General features: G+C 42.4%; 1 protein-coding gene and 1 pseudogene across 4 annotated transcripts in view; one reads left to right on the top strand and one right to left on the bottom strand.

Annotated features, from left to right (window-relative positions):
* The window catches only part of LOC100391515 (ankyrin repeat domain-containing protein 18B), a 123,272-nt gene that overhangs the window by 52,072 nt on the left and 55,886 nt on the right, over positions 1 to 15,314 (top strand). For all 4 annotated transcript variants that reach the window (XM_078342470.1, XM_035253463.3, XM_078342468.1 and 1 more), the window contains 2 exons: positions 3,225 to 3,337; positions 5,045 to 5,171. In XM_078342470.1, the coding sequence (XP_078198596.1) occupies positions 3,225 to 3,337; positions 5,045 to 5,171 (240 nt within the window). The remainder of the gene's footprint in view (positions 1 to 3,224; positions 3,338 to 5,044; positions 5,172 to 15,314) is intronic.
* On the bottom strand, positions 5,787 to 9,020 carry LOC100390801 (MAP/microtubule affinity-regulating kinase 4 pseudogene; annotated as a pseudogene).

Raw genomic sequence — 15,314 nt, forward strand, 5'->3', positions numbered from 1 at the left:
GATGGCTGCCAGTTTGTCAGCTGCACAGTTCTGGCTGCAGCTTGCCTGATGAACAATAGCACAGCCCCTTAATTTGAGAGCTTAGAAGAGTGCTAGTGAAAGCAGCACCACAACAACAGTTGCTGGGAGGGAATTGATTCTGGAGCCTTGATTTAGCAATAGAGGCCAGGGTTTTCAGCTCAGCCTGTCTCTGCTGGTCATGTTGATTATGTACCGCTTAATCCAGGAGGTGCGACTTACATCGTAGTACATACATGACTGTTGCCCACTGAGTCATACTGAGAGAAAAGAAAAGCATAAATTATATACTTCCCATTTGCTGCCACTTTCAGTGGTATGAAGAGTGATTCAGCGCAGCTATAGGTTGCAACTTCCATTGGAATGCCACCTGCCTAACATATGTAATTGTTAAGATATAAAAAGTGGTAAAAATCATCATGCTAATAGCAAATATTATCTGTAGCTTACTATGCACTATGTACTCATCTAAGTGCTTCAGGTTAGTCCCTGGTTTAATCTTCCCAACATCCCTGTGAACTAGATGGTATTATTCTCTCCATTTCATAGCTAAAGAACCAGAGACACAGAACGTTAATTAGCTCAAGGTCACATAGCTAGTACCTGGTAGAGCTGGGATTCAGACCCAGGCCTTCTGGCTTGTGCAGAGATACTGCCTCTCAAACCATTCCATGAAGCACCTGGTTGGGTAAGGTGGTTCACACCACTAATCCTAGCACTTTGGGAGGCTGAGGCAGGAGCAGTGCTTGAGCCCAGAAATTTGAGACCAGCCAGAGCAATATAAGTGAGACCCTGTGTCTACCAAAAAAAAAAAACATAAAAGTAATAGTTAGCTGAGTCATGGTGGTGAGTTCCTGTAATCCCAGCTATATTGGGAGGCTGTGGTAGGAGGGTCGCTTGATCTTGGGATATCGAGGCTGCAGTGAGCAGTGATCAAACCACTGCATTCTACCCTGGGTAACAGAGTGAGACTCTGTCTCATAAATAAAATGTGTTGTATAGATTCTCATATAAGTGAGTTAGACATCAGGCATAGACTTATTAACCACTTTGATGTCTGCTTGGGAGTGAAACATTTAATAAGGACAGCTTTAAACCATCTCAATCAATAGCCTCTAACTATTCCAGAAGGTTCTTATTTCATGAATTCCTAAGCAAGAGACTACCTGGATTAAGATACTTGGTGGACACCATTTTGAGATGAAGAATCTCAATTGGGAAGAAGGGAGATCTTTACTGACTATATCCCAATGATATAGTCGAGTGTCCCTCTGAAAGAAACTTTAGAACAAGACTTTCATCATGCCATATCTCTATGGAAAAGGAAATTCTTCAACAGAAAATGAAGGCAAACAATTGACAATCTTATTTTCATGGGAAAGTTTTAATTACTAAAGAAAACAAGAGCCGGGTGCAGTGGCTCACGTCTGTAATCCCAACACTTTGAGGGGCTGAGGCGGGTGGATCACCTAAGTTCAGGAGTTCACAAACAGCCTAGCCAACATGGTGAAACCCTGTCTCTAATAAAAATACAAAAATTAGCTGGGCATGGTAAGGTGCACCTGTAGCCCCAGCTATTTGGGAGGCTGAGGCAGCAGAATCACTTGAACCCAAGAGGTGCAAGTTGCAGTGAGCTGAGATGGCACCACTTACACTTTAGCCTAGATGACAGAGTGTGATTCCTTAAAAAAAAAAAAAGGAAAAAAAAGGACAAAGTATACTGGTTTAAAAAAGAAGAAAGCAAGCAAAAAAGGACAAGGTATACTGGTTAGTATCCTAAGGTTGAGATGGTCCCACTTCGAGATTAGAAAATAGCACTGTATTCGAAGTAACATCAATAAGAATTAACATAAAATAGACAAGATTCATTATCTATAAAAGTAATCTGCACCAAATAGCAATGTATGAGCATGTGGTTGAAAATATTATCTATAATAAGTGTACTAGAAGGAATAGGCCTCAAGAAAAAGGTCGGAGATGAAAATGTAAATTAGGGAATCTGGATCAAAGTTTTGAGATTTTAGGAGCCCCGAGAGAGTTTAATAGAAAGGGATAGGACTGAACTTCAGAGGTTGCTGCATTTAGAAATGAAGTGGAGGGCCGGGCGCGGTGGCTCAAGCCTGTAATCCCAGCACTTTGGGAGGCCGAGGCAGGTGGATCACGAGGTCAGCAGATCGGGACCATCCTGGTCAACATGGTGAAACCCCGTCTCTACTAAAAATACAAAAAATTAGCTGGGCACGGTGGTGCGTGCCTGTAATCCCAGCTACTCGGGAGGCTGAGGCAGGAGAATTGCCTGAACCCAGGAGGCGGAGGTTGCGGTGAGCCGAGATTGCGCCATTGCACTCCAGCCTGGGTAACAAGAGCGAAACTCCGTCTCAAAAAAAAAAAAAAAGAAATGAAGTGGAGTCAGAGGAGCAGAAAGAGCATTTGGTCACTGCTCAACAGTTGTGCTGGGCAGAGCAGGATAAAGTATTTCATGACCCTTGGACTTTTTTATTGGAATTACTAAAAATCAGATTTCAGTATTAAAAAAATAAGTGATGCAAAATAGATCTTTGGATGAGACCATGTGCCATAGAGTCCAATGGAAGGGGAGAAATAGGATAGTAATAAAGCCACAAAAAGTAGACAAAAGTTACATTTTTGTTTATTATAGAGAAAAGATAACTTTAAAGAGAAATGATTAAGAGAAAGGGAAAAAACTGAAACCCATGGGTGAACACTTAGAATGAGAGTATTTAGCTCAGCCTGAAGACAGATGAGGATCAAAAATACCATGGGAACTAGATAAGAGTTTTCTAAGTAAGTAAATCGTCTCAGTAAGATGTAATTAACAAAACTTGGAATATCTTAAACTATTAATGATAGTGTTTCTAGAGCATCTTTAAAAACTAAAAGGTAAATATGACTACTCTTATTTTTTTTCTTACTAATGCTTAGTATTATATGTGTAAAAACCCTCATTTTTAACCAACATTTTTTGCAGTTTAAGTTTCAGAAAATAATGAAAGTATGAATCATTTTTAGGTGTTTTAAGAAAATTGGCTATTTTTGAAATCTATCCTTATTGGCATCAAGTTTACAAAATGCACTTTATACATGTGCCTAAATGCATATTACTCATCAACTTACAAGAAATACTATTTTTTATCTCTAGTGTCTCTAGATTTTACAAAAATAATTTTAAACACTTTTTTCTCAAGCCTGAAGAACAAAAGGAAGAATTAAGAAAACTTTTAGAGTTAATACCATCACTGGAGTACAACGTGGATCAAATAAGAAAGAAAAATAATGCATTAGAAGAAGAAAGAACTGGGTAAGGTTTCCCGACTGTAGCACAATTTTAATCATTTATTAATTGATTTAACTCTAATTTCACTTGACTAAACCTAGATACAAAGTCATTTTATGTCTGCGTTTTCATAATTAAATGAATTATATTTAAAAACGTATTTCAGAAACTCACAACACGACATTATAGGCATGTGGGTCATGGGAGTGGGAGTCAGCTGAGCTTCTGGGGCAAGGTTGGGATGAAAAAATTTATATTAAAAATATGTGAGAAAAAGAACACAATCTTAAATTATTTTGAATGCCAGAATATTATACTTATTCTTTACTGAGTTTGAAAACAATAATGACAAAGTCTTGGACACACAATGTCAAGTGCGCTCTTCCTCGTCTAGTTTGAATTTTTATTTCTGCTGTCTTTGGTCATTGTTTCTTCCTTTTGTAGTATCCTTCTCTGCTGCATTTAAATTCTTTAAAGAAGACCTATTTGTGTCATTCTTTAACATCACAGTTTATCTTGATATGTAGCTTATATTTTCTTTCTGCTTCTTTTCCTTTTAGATATAAAACATATCATGGAAATTTACTCATTTTACATGGGTACCTCTTTTGTCTACATGAAGTACAGATGTTATTAAACTTCTGTTTTACAGAAATAAATTATATATTTATATATATAACTTAAAAAGAGTAAAATGAGCATTCATATTTTGATCACAGATTTTTATTTAAAAAATGGAATGTGTCTTTGAAGCCCTGAACACAGTTACTTTTCTATTTATTTACTGAGCATTTAAGTTGCTTTTCTGATTCTAATCAACATTTGTCCATCATTGCCTGTCTCTACATGGTTTTATATCTCTTTCATTTTGTTGACATGATGTCAGCAAAGATCTCTAGATCTCTTTTTCAAAGTCTTTACATCATCACACATCTCTCTGCACCTTTCCTTTTTTCTAAAACTGCCTGTTTTCTTTTTCTCCTCAACTCAGATATTAAAGATGTTTGCTTACTTCTCTTTTTCTACATTGTATGATCTCATTGATGTTTTTTGTGTGTACTTTTTTTTCTTATAGATTGTGGTCAGTGGGTATTAAAATATATATTTCTGTCTTTTTCAAACATGTATGTGTTTCACTTTTTTATCTTGGTTACTTATCTCTGGGTTATGGCTTATATTTAGTAGTGGGTGATTTTATCTTAGCATGCCAACATGAATCTGAATAGTTTATTTATAAAAACTGTCTGGTTAGGCCAGGCATGGTGGCTCACACCTGTAAATCCCAGTACTTTGGGAGGTCAAAGTGGATGGATCATTTGAGGTCAGGAGTTTGAAACCAGCCTGACTAACGTGGTGAAGCCCTGCCTCTACTAAAAATATACAATTAGCCAGGTGTGGTGGCAAGTGCCTGTAATCCCAGTGATTTGGGAGACTGAGGCAGGAGAATCACTTGAACCTGGGAGTCAGAGGTTGCAGGTAGCAAAGATCATGCCATTGCATGTAAGCCTGGGCAACAGAAGCAAAATTCCATCTCAAAAAAGAAATTGTTCTTCATATTATTTATCTAAAATTATAATTTCATATAGAATGTTTTCAACTATGTTCATTTGAAACTGAGAGGATCATAGTTTATAGATTTGTTTCTTTGATATGTCATAATGTCTGTTTAAACAATTATTAAATATTTACTCTTAAAAATGCTTAACTTACTAATTCTGTGCATTTCTGCAGATATAAGAAACTTCTAGAAATGACAATAAATATGCTAAATATACTTGGAAATGAAGACTTCAGTTCCTATGGAGACTTAACAGATCAACTGAAAATGCATATTCTGATTAAGAAGATAAAACATAAGGTAATTTTTAAACAAATTTTATCTTAAGGTCTGGATTACATGTGTGAGACGTGCAGGTTTGTTACATAGGTAAATGTGTACCATGATGGTTCGTTGTACCTATCAATCCATCACCTAGATATTAAGCCCCACATGCATTAGCTATTGATCTTGGTGCTTTCCCTCCTGACCCCAACAGGCCTTAGTGTTTGTTATTCCTCTCCCCGAGTCCATGTGTTCTCATCATTCAGCTCCCACTTATAAGTGAGAACATTCAGTGTTTGGTTTTTGTTTCTGTGTTAGCTTGCTGAGGACAACAGCTTCAAGTTCATTTATGCCCCTGCAGAGAGCATGATCTCATTCATTTTTATGCCTGATTATACTAGGGCATAGAATACGCCATAGTATTCTATGGTGTATATATGCCACATTTTCTTTATGCCATCTATCATTGATTCCTTGTCTTTACTATTGTGAATAGTGCTGCAATGAACATACAAATGCATGTATCTTTATACAGAATGATTTATATTTCAATGTCATTTTAAATCAGTTTTAGTATTAAAAATCATGTAATTTGTTCAAATATTGATAGAAAAACCCAAATTTTGCCAAAATATGTTTAAGGTTTATTCTGAGCCAATATGTTGATTGTGGCCCTGGATTACACAATCTCAGGAGATCCTGAGTGTTTTATGAGACAGTCACATTACAGTTTAGTTTTATCCATTTCCAGTGGACAGAAATTGTAGGGAAAATCATAAATGAATGTGAGCAAGGCATATATTGGTTCAGCCTGAAGGTGGGCCATCCAAAAGGAGGGGCTAACAAGTCATAGGTAGGTTTTAGGGATTCTTTAGGTGACAATTGGTAAAGACGATTCTTTTTTTGGGGGGGGGACTCTCCTAAATTTATTGGGCAACAGACTTCCAGTGAGGAGGCTGACAGGAGGAGGGCCAGGGCATAATAACTAAAAACCGTAGGTGACAGCGGCAGCTCCTCAAGAGACCTTTGCAGACGGGAGGGGGTGGGTATTTACAAGGATTTGTACAAAGTGCCCCGTGCCAGCCTGGGGAAGGAAAGGTGGGAGGTTTGAGTGTGAGGGGAGGGGAGGAGAGGGGAAGGAAACTGCCTCTCTGCCCCCCCACTCCCAGTCCCCCAAATTCTCCAATCTTTAGACTCAGCAGCTCTCCCTGCCCCTGCCCAAGGCCTAATTTTGAGCTGTTGGGAGGAATGAAAGGTTTCCTCAGTTGCCCTCCCTGACCCTGCCCTGCCCCCAACGTCTCCTCAGGTGCCCCCATGGCAAGGCAAGGTGGGACAGGACTGGCTGGAGGCTCCAGGAAAGTGCCAGCTCCCCGCATTGAGCCCCCCATCCTCATTCTGTGCCGAGCGGCCCCAGAGAACAGCAGAGGGGACAATCTTTGCCCTGAATCGAATTCAGGGAAACTGAGGTGATGACAAAGGGAGAATCCCCTCCCTGGCGTCTTCCCCTCTTGTAGAAGCATAGGCAACAAGGGAGAGGAAGAGGAAGGTGCCTGGGGCTGTGGTGGCTCAGAGCTCGTGGTCGTTGGAGATGCGGGTGACGAGGGTGCGGAAGGCCAGGGCGGTGCCCGCCACACGGCAGAAGAGAACTCCCCGCAAGCCTGGCCGGGGCAGCTGGCAGACCTCCACTTCGAAGTGGGACAGGGGCTCGGGCCTGCCCACACCCCCCGTGCAGGCAGGCCAGCAGGAACGGCTGTGGCTGGCTGCTGGGGCCTGGCGCAGAGCTGCCATCAGGGCCTCGGGAAGGCGAGAGCTGGTCAGCTTCATACTCCAGGGGAATCGGAGCAGCTGGTTGGGGGGGGTTCCGTTTGATCTTAAGGTAGATGGCAACTTGTGACCTCAGGTCCCCCAATTCTCTCAGGTTCATCTGCAACCCTTCGGGTCAGTTTGGAGGTCAGCTTGGTGAAGAGGTTGGTGGTGGGGCAGGGCCGCTTGGTGGGCAGGGGTGCAGCCCCGTGGGCCAGTGTGGGAGAAGCGGGGGGCCCATTCTGCACACCCTCACCACTCCCACCCCCTGCCCGCCGGTCCTGGCCACCGTGGAAGGTGCTGCGGATGGTGGAGCCGCGTGCCAGGCAGCCCCGCTCCCCTGTTTGGGGTGCCAGGCTGTGACTGGAGGGGGAGGCAGGGGGCACCCATGGGGTGCCTGAGCTGTTTTCTTTCCCATTTGGCAACAGTGACAGGTGCTCAGCCCCCGGGCGTTCTGCGGGTCATCATGCTGGGAGGGAGGTTGTTGGGCGTGCTCGTGCTGTCCTTCCGCCGCCCTGGGATCTCTGCCTTGTTGGGGTTGTAGGCGCTGCTGACCATGGGGCTGGAGGGGGGCAGCCCTCGACTTCCGCTCCCCGCGGCACTGCAGCTTGCCTTCCGGCCTGGCAGCTGCTCCTCCTTCAGCTCCGCCTCCCACATGCTCGTTGGGCTGCGTTTGGGCTGCAGGGGTGCAGGGGGTGGGCCACAGAAGTCACTATGCCTGCGCTGGCGATAGTAGGTGGAAGAGGAACTCCGCTGCCCTTTGCTGTGGCTGGTGCCTTTGCTGGAACTTGTTCCATTGGTGGTGTCACTGGGCGCCCACACCTGTGCCAGGGCCAGCCCTGGGGCACCCCGGTCCCCACCCTCCTCAGTCTTCCTGCCCAGCAGCAGGTAGGTGGCGGTCACTTCGTTGTACTTCTGGCTGGTCAAGGCCTCTTTGATTTCTTCCCGTGTGTAGCCCATACCCACCATCACCTCGATTCTCTTGGTGTCCCCGAAGTCCTCCTCAGGCTCCGTGTATGGCTTCAACTCCTCACCCTCATAGCCGATGTTGATCCATTTGTCTTTCATGATTTGCTCGAGAGTACAGCGTTTAGCTGGGTTCAGCACCAGGAATCTCTGCAGAATGCTCTCACAGTCCCTTGACATGTAGAAAGGGACCCCGTACTTCACCCGGAGGACTCCCTCCCGCAGCTCCTTAAGGTTGTGCCCATCAAAGGGAAGGAGCCGCTGACCAGGGTATACAGGATGACCCCTAGGCTCCAGATGTCCACCTCCGGTCTATTGTACTTCTTGCCCTGAAACAGCTCCAGGGCGGCGTATGGAGGGCTCCCACAGAACGTGTCCAGCTTTGAGCCTAGCGTGAACTCATTGCTGAAGCCGAAGTCAGCAATCCTGATGTTGGCCTCGGCGTCCAGCAAGAGGTTCTCGGCCTTCAGGTCCCTGTGTACAATGTTTTTCTGGTGACAATAGTGCACAGCCGAAACAATCTGTCGGAACTTGGCTCCAGCTTCCTTCTCCTTCATGCGGCCATGCGACACGAGGTAGTCAAACACTTCTCCGGCACTGGCATACTCCATCACCAGGTACAGCGTCTTCTCAGTCTCAATCACCTCGAAGAGCTTCACGATGTTGGGGTGGTTTAGGCACTTTATGATGCGGACCTCTCGGAACAGCTGGGCGTGGCCTTCTGCAGGCTGCTGGGGTTCAGCTGGGTTTTGTCAATGATCTTGATGGCAACCTGCCGACCAGTGAGGATGTGCCGAGCCAGCTTGACTTTGGCAAAGTTGCCCTTCCTGATGGTCCTCAGCAGGTTATAGTTGCCTACGTGAGGCTGCTCCTCGGAACAGGAGGCGATGGAGTTCCGGCAACGGGCACCCAGTGAGCGGCTGGACCCGGATGGGCCTTTGTTCGAGGAGCGGCCGCTGCCCAACGTGCCATGTGTGTCTGAGTTCCAATCGTTGCCCGGGGCCAGCGCCATCCGTGAAGACATCTTCTCCTGGTCCCGGGTAGGCAGGGGCGGCCGGGTGGGGGGGGTGAGGGTCCCAGAGTCCCCTCTCTTCCCCTCCCCACCCCCGCCGCTGGCCTGGGGACGCGAGCTCAAAAGCTGGGTGCCGAGAATGCCCAAGTCCGCGCCCCGGGAGGAGGGGGGAGGGGAGGGGACACCGAGGGTCCTAGCAGCCCCGTGCAGCGGGGAACCCGGGCACCATGGGGGCGGCGGGCGGAGGCCGCGGCGGGGGCGCGGAGCCCGTAAAGACAATTCTTAAAGAAAGTTAAGCCGTTGTCTAAAACTTGAAACCAGTAGAAAGGAATGCCTCAATTAAAATAAGGTGGTAATGGAGGCCAAGGTTCTTATTATGTAGATAAAGCCTCATAGTTGGCAGCCCTCAGAAAATAGAGGGTAAAAATATCTTTTCAGATTTTAAATACACCAGGCTCTTAGGTAATCTTCTCTAGATCTGGAAAGACCTAGAAGGGGAGAGATTGGGCTACATTAATGAAGACTTCCTACAGATGCAATTTCTCCCACAGAAGACAGCTTCCCAGGGCCATTTTAATCTCTTGGCCCTGTGGCAGTCGTTTGAAAATATGTCAAAGAAATATATTTGGGGGTAAAATATTTTGATTTCCTTCAGCTTCTGCAATCTGTGAGGCTGTACAAGAATCAGTTTAGAGAGTAAGGCACATTATAAGAGTTGAAAAAACCCATCTGATGAGATTTTATAGTTTGAAGGGTATGATTCCCCAGTCCCTTTGGATAGAAATTGGGGCAAAAGAAAACAAGTTCTTATTCCTCGATATAAATCTTTCAGTGCTTTAAGTAGTGAAAGAAAGATTTTTTTCCTTTACAGACTTGATACTATTCTGTAAAAAGGGACATGCTGTTGATTCTCTTATGTCTTGAACCCTGGCCAGTGATCTGAAACCAAGCAGTACATGTCTCCAGATCACTAGTACCAAATAAATTTGGGGGAGTAACAGGTTTATTGAGAAATAATTAACACACCATGTAATTCACTCATTTGAAATCTATAATTCATTGGCTTTTAGTATTTTCAGAGTTAGGCAATCATTATTACAATTAATTTTAGAACATTTTCATCACCCTGGAAAGAAACCCCACATCATTTAGCCATCTTTACTAGTTCCCTTTGCGCTTCAACCCTAGGTAACTACCTACCTTCTTTGTATGGATTTGCCTATAAGCCTCTGAAATAAAAAGCAAGTGGTCTACTGTGACTGGCATATTTCACTTTACTTAATTTTTTATGCTGCATCTCTGTTTAGCAAGTATTGATGCAGAGTTTTTGCTCTTTAGTTTAGCTAAATCTGGTATCTTCTCTCATGATCAGGAAAAATTAGGCACACAGACACATTGAAGGGTGGGGAGGACAGAATTTATTAAGTGAAAGGAAAGCTGTCAGTAAAGAGAGGAGTCCTGCAAACAGGTTTTTACCTCACAATTGAATACCAGGGCTACCACAGGTGAGCTGAACAGGCCAGGCTCCTCCTCTGCCTAAGGTGTGAATTCCTGGTGGCTCCACCCCATTCCCCCAGTGCATCTGGGCCTCCAGTCCACTGCAGGCATGTCCAGGCAAGACCCTGTGCAGTTTCCCTTATCTGTACAAAACACCTGGTGTATAAACACTTGTGGGGCTGGTTGGAGATTCTCTGGGGACCCTTCCGTATCTGCCTAGGCATTTTTCTGTCTCCTGCTTCTATCAGTATCAGTACTTAATTTATTCATTGTAAATGCCCATCGATGATAGACTGGACAGGGAAAATGTGGCACATATACACCATGGAATATTATGCAGCAATCAAAAACGATGAGTTCATGTCCTTTGTAGGGACATGGGTGAACCTGGAGAACATGATTCTCAGCAAACTGACACAAGAACAGAAAATGAAATACCGCATGTTCTTACTCATAGGTGGGTGTTGAACAATGAGAACACATGGACACAGGGAGGGGAGCACTACAACCTGGGGCCTTTTGGGGGGAATAGGGGAGTAATAGTGGGGAGTGGGGAATTGGGGAGAGAGAGCATGGGGAGAAATGCCAGATATAGGTGAAGGGGAGGAAGGCAGCAAATCACACTGCCACGTGTGTACCTATGCAACCATCTTGCATGTTCTTCACATATACCCCAAAACCTAAAATGCAAAAAAAAAAAAAGCAAAAAAATTTCTTCATTGTATGGATGCATCAAACATTTTCTTTATTCATTCATCAGGCCATGGACCTTTGGGTTCTTTCCACTTTTTGACTCTTATTAATAATGCTGCTGTAAACACTTATGTATGAGTTTTTGTGCTTGTGTATATACTTAGTATTTTTCTTGAGCATATACTTAGGACTGGAAATTCTGGGTCATATGGTAACTTCAGGCTTAACCTTTTGAGGAGCTGCCAGTTTGTTTTCCAAAGAGGCTGCACCGCTTTACATTGCCACCAGCATTATGTAAGGATTTTAATTTATTTACATTTTTGCTAATACTTATGTTCTCTTTTTTAATTGAACAAAGATTTCATACTCTGATATGAAGTGATACCACATGGTGGTTTTGATTCAAATGTTTCTAATGACTAATTACATTAAGCATCTATTAATGTGCTTATTATCCATCTTTATATCTTTGCAGAAATATCTATTCAGAATCTTGGTGCATTTTAAAAATTGGGTTATCATGTTATTTATGAATTGCAAGGGTTCTTTATATATCCTAGATGTAAGTCCCCTTATCAGATACAGGCTTTTCAAATATTTTCTTCTACTCAGTGGCTTGCCTTTTCACCTTCTTGATACTGTCTTCTCAGGCATGGCAGTTTTCAACTTTGAAGTCCATTGAATCCATTTTTCCTTTGGAGTCATAGCTAAGAAATCACTGCCAAATGCAGTCACAAAGATTTATTTACTCTAATGTTTTCTTCTGAGAGTTTTATAGTTTTAGCAGTTACAGTTAACTGATGTATTTTGAGTTAATTTTTAAATATAATATTTGATGAGAGTCCAACCTACTTTTTGCATATAGATGCCGAGTTGTCCAAGCACCATTTGTTGGAAAGACAATTCTTTAGTTCTTTTGTTAACCTTGTATAAAATCAATTGACTGTAAATGTGCAGGTTTAATTTTAGATGATCAATTCTTTGTTTATGTCTATTCTTATGCCAGAGACAAATCAAATTTAATGAGAAGGTTTCTTTCAGTCATATCTTATGTCATAATAAAAATGTAGTGGAATGTCTTTTTTTTTTTTTTTAATTTTTTATTGGATTTTAGGTTTTGGGGTACATGAGCAGAGCATGTAAGACAGTTGCGTAGGAACACACATGGCAGTGTGCTTTTCTTTCCTTCTCCCCTTCACCCACATTTGGCATTTCTCCCCAGGCTATCCCTCCCCACCTCCCCCTCCCACTGGCCCTCCCCTTTTCCCCCCAATAGACCCCAGTGTTTAGTACTCCCCTTTCTGTGTCCATGTGTTCTCATTTTTCATCACCCACCTATGAGTGAGAATATGCGGTGTTTCATTTTCTGTTCTGGTGTCAGTTTGCTGAGGATGACGTTCTCCAGATTCATCCATGTCCCTACAAACGACACAAACTCATCATTTCTGATTGCTGCATAATATTCCATGGTGTATATGTGCCACATTTTTCCAATGCAGTCTATTATCAATGGGCATTTTGGTTGATTCCAGGTCTTTGCTATTGTAAACAGTGCTGCAATGAACATTCGTGTACATGTGTCCTTATAGTAGAACGATTTATAGTCTTTTGGATATATACCCAGTAATGGGATTGCTGGGTCAAATGGAATTTCTATTTCTAAGGCCTTGAGGAATCGCCACACTGTCTTCCACAATGTAGTGGAATGTCTTTAACTTCACCTTTTGTGTCGCAAAGGAGTCTGTGGCCAGATTATACCTTACACTAAGACATGGTGGGAAGTCAGGCTCACAAGACACAGTTTATTTTGTTTTTTTCTCCATTTAAAGGTTTAGTTTTTCTCCACTTAAACCTTTAGTATCAGAGACAAATAGCAGATTTGTATTTTGAATTTCAAAATTTCAGAGTCAAGTTGTGTGCTATAGAGAAACATTGTGGTATAACATAGAGATGAGATGGTCCTTACTTCTCCACACAAAGAAGCTTGAAGTAAGGCAAAGAAGAAATTGCATTTGATTTCTTAACACTGAAAGCACACTATGTTTGTTTTACTTCTGTAAAGATTACAAATAATTCCATAATGTTATTTCCTCATTGAAAAAAGAAAAATGAGAATTGAATGCTAGGCTGATTAATAAATACTCTGAGTCCCTTCTTGTAGAATTTTAGTTAATTGAAATCAGGTAACTGTCTGATTTTGGTTATGTAACCAAATATTTCTAGTTGTTTTTCAGAGCATACGTCTTCTTGCTTCCCAGTCTTATTTCCTAACCTGAGGGGAAATTCTAAGGAGACGTTCTGGCCTTGTGATCAGAGTTCATAATTGAAGGAGGTTGTAGGAAAAGTTCCTCCTCAGCATCTTCTGTGTCTTTCCTGGTTAGCTGCTGCTTCTCAATAATGTTTGTCATCAATAAATTAATCTCAACCTTTATTAGATCCTACTTGAAAAGGAGACTCCTTTCTGCTGCATAAGTTATGTTTCCTGTTGTCTCTTTTTAAAACTTATTTTTCTAACAATTACCCAGAGTTGAGTGGCTTAAAAGAAAAGCATTAATTTTGTTCATGAATCTCTGGTTTGGAAAAAGCTTAGCCCGGACAGCTTGTCTCTGCTCCCCTCAGCTTCCCTAGGAACAGGTGATCAGTTGGGGGAATGGAATCATCTGAAGCTTTGCTCACCCACGTGTTCGATGGTTGATGCTGGCCATTGGCTGGAACCTTGGTTGGGGCAGGCAGCATGAACACTGACACTGGAACTCCCAGGCTCTCTTTGTGGCCTGAGCTCTCTCACAGTCTGGGTGCTGAGTTCGAAGGGAAAGCAGCCTGAGATAGAGAAGCTACATGGTGTTTTTTTTTTTTTTTTTTTTTTAACTGCATTCTGGTCATTAGAAGGAAGTCAGTAAAACTGACCTGTATTATGTTTTATTAATGGAATGAATATGGCTTCTCTTTTGTTTTAATTGACATGTGCATACATAATTATGGGCTATAGAGTGATATTTTGATACACACATATAGTTTGTAATAATCAAGCTAACTAGCATATTTACTACTTCAACCATTTTTTATTTTTTTGAGCTGTGAACATTCAAATTCTTCTAGCTTTTTAAAAATATATATATAATAAATTATAGTTAACTATATTCACCCTGCAATGCCACAGAATATCAGAACTCATTCCTCTTATCTGACTGTGATTCTGTCTCCAGTAACCAACTTCCCCTCCCCTACTTCTGTGAGATTTTTTGTTGTTGTTAAGAGACAGGGTCTTGCTAGTGTAGTCTGGGCTCTGGGCAACTGTATTCACTCAGACTAGAGACAGACAGTGGTTTGATTATAGCTCACTGCAGCCTCAAACTCTTGGGCTCATATGATCCTCCCACCTGAGCCTCCTGAACAGCTAATGTTATGGGCGTGCACCATTGCATCTGTCTGATTTTTTGCTTTGTAGAGATGTCCCCCTATGTTGCTGAAGCTGGTCGGGAACTTTTGGGCTCAGTTGATTCTCCTGCCTTTTTCTTTCAAAGTGCTAGAAAATTACAGGCATTGGCTGTGTTTCCCAGCCCTCAGTTTTTCCGTAGCTCCCACTCATAAGAATGTGCAGTATTTATCTTTCTGTGTTCGCACTTAACATCCTCTAGAGTGATCCACGTGGCCACATTTCATTTCTTTATATGCTGAATAATATTCCATTGTGTATGTGTCCCACAGTTTTTTGACCATTTATTGATGGACATGTAGGTTGATTCCATACATTAGCGGTTGTGACTAGTGCTCTAATAAACATACGAGTACAGGTATCCTTTTGACTTCTTGTTTTCTATCGCCTGAACACCCAGTAGTGGGGTTGCTGGATCCCTCAGCAGGTCCATTATTAGATTGTTGAGAAAACCTCATGTTGTTTTCTATAATGTCTGTAGTAATTTACCTTCCCACCAACAGCATTTGTTATTTTTTGTCTTTTCAGTGATAGCCATTTATTCGAACTGGAGCAAGATTATATCACATTGTAGGTTTGATTTGTAGTTCCCTGGAGGTTAGTGTTATGGAGCATTTTAAAATGTATTTATTGGCCATTTTTATTTCTTCTTTAAAAAAAAATAGAAATGTATAATCAGATCTTTTGCCCTGAACTCAGATTATTTTTTTACTGTCAGGGTGTTTGAGTTCCTTGTATATTTTGGATATTAGTCCCTTATTAGATGAATAGC

This window comes from Callithrix jacchus, chromosome 11, assembly GCF_049354715.1.
Source record: "Callithrix jacchus isolate 240 chromosome 11, calJac240_pri, whole genome shotgun sequence".
Lineage (NCBI taxonomy): Eukaryota > Metazoa > Chordata > Mammalia > Primates > Cebidae > Callithrix > Callithrix jacchus.